A 6,000-nucleotide genomic window follows, 5' to 3' on the forward strand; every position below is an offset into this window, starting at 1 on the left:
ATTGCACATAATTTGATTAGGATTCTGTTGACTTTGTAGATTCATTGGGTAAAACTGATAATCTTAACAAATGGAGTCTTCTAATTCATATGATGTCCTGTTCATTTATGCAGGTTCCCTTTACTTTCTTTTATTAATGTCATAATTTTTATTCTAGAGGACTTGCATATTTTATATTAAATTATTTAAAATTGATAAGTGGTGTTTTAATTTAATTTTCCAGAGATTTTTGACTGAAAGGGCTTCCCAGTTTGTGCTAGTTGTAAAGAATCTGCCTGCTAATGTAGGAGGCACAAGAGATGTCGGTTCAATCCCTGGGTCAGGAAGATCCCTAGAGTAGGAAATGGCAACCCACTGCAGTATTCTTGCCTGTAAAATTCCACAGACAGAGGAGACTGATGGGCTAGAGTCCATGGGTGGCAAAGAGGTGGACACAACTGAGCACACATGATTTAACTGAAAAGTAGAAATAAAATTGATTTTTGTGTTTAGTGACTTTGTAGCTTGTTTATAGATTCCTTTGTATATTCTACCTACACAGATGTGTCACCTATGAATAAAAATGGCCTGCTTCTCCCTTTTCAAACTTAATACATCTTATTTCCTTTGCATAACTTGATACTAGAACCTCCAGTATGATAGTAAACAGAAGTAATGATAGTGAATCTATCTTATTTATTACCTTAGACAGAACAATATTGAATTTGGATATTTTCATTGGTACCCTTTATCAGATCCAGGATTTCTCTTCTATTTCTGGATTGTTGAGAGTAGTCATCATGCAAGCGTTGGCCTTTTATGAAGTCCTCTAGTTTTTATGAAAGTAAGTTAAGTACATTATTTTCATTTTCATTAAGCAGAGGAAGATAACCTTAATCCATATGGGCCAGAGATCATAGAATCTTTTAAATTCAAGACTCTGAAAAGAGCCAATACAAAGATTTTCCAGAGCCAAATAGAGTGATTTTTGGTTTTCAATAATATTTAAAATGCTCCTTTGTAACGGCCCCTACTGTCTTCTAAAAAATAAAGACAAACCAGCAAACAAAGAAGTTGTTATTGCTTTTCTTCTGCCTTTGCTAATATAATAAAACAACCTACTTTCAGTTATTATTTGTTCTTATATTTTCAGTAGTAGTGCTTGTGGCTTATCTGTGTGTGAGAGAGAGAGAGAGAGAGATTTGCCACAGAACAAGCAGGCTCTCAATGAATATTCAATGAGCATGATTACTATGACATTCACTCCCATATCTTCAGAGTCTGATTTCCCCCATCCTAAGCCTGGGATATTTGTTGCCTATTGCTGAATTTTATCCACAAACATAACTGTGAATTTATTTTGTCGGAGTCTTTTGTTTAACACGTTTTCCATATAATTGAACAATTGCATTTAGAAATATTTAAAGAGTTCTTCAACATAACTTCTGCCACTAAATTCATGAATGATAAATCATCCAGTAATTCAGGATACAGGAAATCTGAGTGCCTAGTCTGGACCAGCTTCTCTTTTAAACATTGAATAGTATGGACTTTTGAACTACCGTCACAAATGAGAAGCTTAGGGACAAAAGGAAAATTAAATAGAAACCAACACTGTGAATCATATGCTGAAATAAAGCAATGAAAAATAATTAAACTTTCACAGAGCTATGGAAACAAAGATAAATACAGAGATATTACAACTAAGATGTAAAGTGAAAGTCACTCAGTCCTGTCTGACACTTTGTGACACCATGTTCATCCATGGAATTGTCTAGGTTAGAATACTGGAGTAGGTAGCCTTTCCCTTCTCCAGGGGATCTTCCCAACCTAAGGACTGAGCCCAGGTATCCCACATTACAAGCGGATTCTTTACCAGCTGAGCCACAAGGGAAGACCAAGAATCCTGTTGTGGGTAGCCTATCCCTTCTCCAGTGGATCTTCCCAATCCAGGAATCAAACCAGGGTCTCCTGCATTGCAGGTGGATTCTTTACCAACTGAGCTATCAGGAAAGCCCTGCAACTAAGATACATACCTTTCTGAGGAGTCTTTCAAATGATTGCTGGCTGACTTTTGGTCTGGGTTTAGCTCTGCAGATCTTTTATTCAGTCACAAGATGGGACTGCTTCATCTGGAAATAGCGGTCTTTTCTGGGAAAAGGGAAGGGAAGCTTGTTTTCAGTTGGTATTCCACAGAGAAAGAAAAAAATGGCATGCTTTCTTCCCTTTTAGACATCTTGTAGTTTGTAATCCTTTGCTGAGTGTGTGTGGTCAAGGATTAGGGTATCTTAACACTAGTCTAAACCCTTTCCATGAACCTCCCTAAACACTGATTTCTCTATTTCTCTTCTCTGTTATCCCTTCCCTTCCCTATTCTTTATGCTCTTTTTTCCTTCCCTCCTCCAACTTTTCTACCAGCCTCATCCACCTCCGCCCTGTCCCACCTTGTTTGCTTTCCCTTCTGTCTTTTCTGCATGCCTCAGCATCCTTAGTGTACCTACAAGCATAGGCATAGAGAACATGAGGATTAAGGACCGCTGTTCAAAGAAAATGAGGTGAACACCATCAGAGTCATCAGTTACTATATCAAGAATGGATGCATTGAGAAATTTCTACCTAGAGGGCAGTAGATGCTTGAATCCAGGGACCTTTATAGGAACTCTGAACCTTCAGAACGTTTAACTTTTAGTCTCAACATTATTAATTTTTCCTGCCCTCCCTGAGCACATCATTGCCTACTTTGGAAACTCACATACATTTTCTGGAATGTGGATAGGAATTTTCATCTCCTTACAATACAGTGCTCAGTTCAGTTTTCTAGGATTAATTAGTGTTTTCCACAAGCTTCATGGGGCATCAGAAAATTTCTTTAAAAACACAAATGATGGAACAATGGTTGCGGATAGACACAATATTGTGTTTGGTGTTCCTCTCCAGAGCCAGACTTTAAACTTCACAGGGATGACAGTGGGCACTGTGTGAGCTGGGGATGACTCTCCTTCTTTTGGGGGCATGACTAAAACAGAGGAGGAACTGCACAGTCATGGCTGAGAAGGTCCTAGCAACAAGACTGTGGTACCTGCACTGGTTGTAAGTCTCTATTAGCAGCAGTTGCTTCTGTTCTCTGGAACCTCTTTATCCAGGATTAGACACAAGTCTGAGCTCTGAGCCCATGACCCTGGTTTATCCTTGAAGTATGAGGCTGGTGACTGGGGTAACTGTGCTTCTGACATTGGGTAAGTGTTCTGTGTCTGCAAGGGATGATTTGAAACTAAAGGACCGTGAAGGGTCATTTGCTCTCTACTCCTCTCCCTGTGCTTTATCCAGCATTATAATGATGGAACTGAGAAATGATCTCTGGTTTGTCAGGGAGCACAAGCTTCTACTGGAGTAGGAAATGGCAACCCACTCTAGTTAGTATTCTTGCCTGGAGAATTCCATGGACAGAGGAGCCTGGTGGGCTATAGTCCATGGGGTCACAGAGTCAAACACGATTGAACAACTAATACACTTGCACACACAAACTTCTACATGACATGTCAAATTATCTATGATCCCAGAAGAGCACTTAGCAATAACTAGGTTGTAAGAAATCTCCGGAGTTATTGAGCCAAGGACCTATGAAATAAAGCCTATGGAGTCTCTATTCTTGCCATGTGTCTTTGTTCTCTATATAATAAGCATCAGTGATATGTTTGCAGAACAGAAATGAAAACACTGGAGTAGGGCATAAGTCCAGACGGTTGTGGGAATATTGTACGCTTGATCCACAGAATTACACTAATTGGTGGTCAGGGGATAATTTTATTTTCTTGACTCTTTAGGGATTATGGTTGATGTTGAGATCACCCAGCTCAGTTCCATGGATTGTGCTGAAGGAGAGGATGTAAACCTGCTTTGTAACCACTCTACCATCGATGCATTGGACTATATACATTGGTATCGGCAAACTCCCAATCGGAGTCCACAGTATGTCATTCATGGCTTCCGAGACACAGTGAACAGCAGCATGAGCTCTCTAAACAGCTTCAGACAGAAAGTCCAGCACCTTGGTCCTGTCCCAGGTCACCCTGAGAGACAGCGCTGTGTACTACTGTGTCCTGAGAGAGGCACACTGGGACAGATGGGACTGCACCTGTGCAGTATCTCTCTGGTGGGAAGAAGGGGGGGACACAGTTGGGGAGCAGGCATGAGAGCAAATCTATAGTCATCTGGAAGGAAGTCAGAAGAGCAGTAAGAGATGAGGAAAATGAAGAGAAGAGAAATGGAAGAAGATGGATAAAAACAGAAGAAAAAGAGGACAAGGAAGAAGTGCTTCATTGGTTCATGTGGCTGAGACGAATTATGAGAAGAATATTAATTTTAACATAGAAATGAAGTGAAGAGGTGTTATTCATTTATCATGGCTCCTCTTCATGTCAATAATGTTGGTTTCAGTATATTAGCCTCCACATAATAGATGAGGAAAATACAAATTGTTCCACAGACTTCTTTCCTTTGAACCCAAGGCAAGTCCAGACTCTGAAAATCACATTATTATCATTGTTCCACTTAATAGAAACAATTCTTGTCCTGAGAAGAATTTCAAAATTTTTTGTTGTCAGTCTAAAACATGCATAGATGTGATGAAGCTATTTTTTGGAAAGAAACAAAAATCAGGTGAATATTTATTTTTATTTATCTAGAAACATCTGTCCTATGAAAGAGCTTTTATCTGTTTTTTATATTCCTTGAGTAACACATGGGGCTTCCCAGGTGGACTCAGCAGTAAAGAATCCACTTGCAATGCAGGAGCACAGAAGACATGGGTTCTATCCTGGGTCAGGAAGATCCCTTGGAGGAGGGAATGGCAACCCAAACCAGTGTTCTTGCCTGAGAATCCCATGGATGGAGGAGTCTGTTGGGCTATAGTCCATAGCATCGCAAAGAGTAGGACATGACTAAAGTGACTTACCAAGCAAGCAAGCAACACGTGGGCTTCCCAAGCGGTTCAGTGGTAAAGAATCTGCCTGCCAATGCAGGAGACACAGGGGATATGATCCTTGGGTCAGGAAGATCCCCTGGAGGAGGAAATGTCAGCCCATCCAATATTCTTTTCAGAAAAATCCCATGGACAAAGAGGTGCCTGGCGGCTATGGTCATGGGGTCACAAAGAATCTGACACTGATAGCTTATGGTGAACAGTATGGGATTCATGATCTCCAAAGAAGAAAATTTAGCTTCAAGATCAGAGGCCAGGCTTGACCACTCAAGGCTCTTGTGTGGCAGAAGTTTTATTACAGTGAAAAAGGACAGAAAAAAATTCTGACATACATCAGAAAGGGGCAGACTGTGCCCCCCTCACTAGTCTTAGTAAGGGAGCTATATACTTTTCAATTGGTTATTACAGTAAATCAAAAGACTGTAAAGGTTTTACCAGACCCACTCCCAGAATTTACATTTTAAGATAATGGAATTAGAATTAACATTAGAAAGATCTTACCAGACCACTCCCACAATAAACATTTTAAGATAACAGGATTAGTCAGAAGATTCTTAAGAAGGAGACACACTCCTCCAGCAGGACACATTGTTCTCATATAATCATTGGTACAGAGTTTAAGGAAAAACACATCCTTGAGCAAGATGAGCTGTTTTGTTGTATAATCATTCAGTTCAGTTCAGTTCAGTTCAGTCGCTCAGTCCTGTCCAACTCTTCGCAATGTCATGAACCGCAGCATGCCAGGCCTCCCTGTCCATCACCAACTCCTAGAGTTTGCTTAAACTCATGTCCACTGAGTTGGTGATGCCATCCAACCATCTCATCCTCTGTTGTCCCCTTCTCTTCTGGCCTTCAACCTTTCCCAGCATCAGGGTCTTTTTCAAATGAGTCAGCTCTTCACATCAGGTAGTCAAAGTATTGGAATTTCAGCTTCAACATCAGTCCTTCCAATGAACATTCAGGACTGATTTCCTTTAGGATGTACTGGTTGGATCTCCTTGCAGTCCAAGGGACTCTCAAGAGTCTTCTCCAACACCGCA

At 40.4% G+C, this 6,000-nt stretch overlaps 1 gene segment (V, D, J or C); it reads left to right on the plus strand.

Moving 5' to 3' along the window:
* Positions 3,176 to 4,172, plus strand: LOC102183862. The segment is given in 2 exon segments: positions 3,176 to 3,215; positions 3,804 to 4,172. Coding segments are annotated over 2 exon segments (409 nt in total).

The sequence above is a fragment of the Capra hircus genome, chromosome 10 (genome assembly GCF_001704415.2).
Source record: "Capra hircus breed San Clemente chromosome 10, ASM170441v1, whole genome shotgun sequence".
Taxonomy (NCBI): domain Eukaryota; kingdom Metazoa; phylum Chordata; class Mammalia; order Artiodactyla; family Bovidae; genus Capra; species Capra hircus.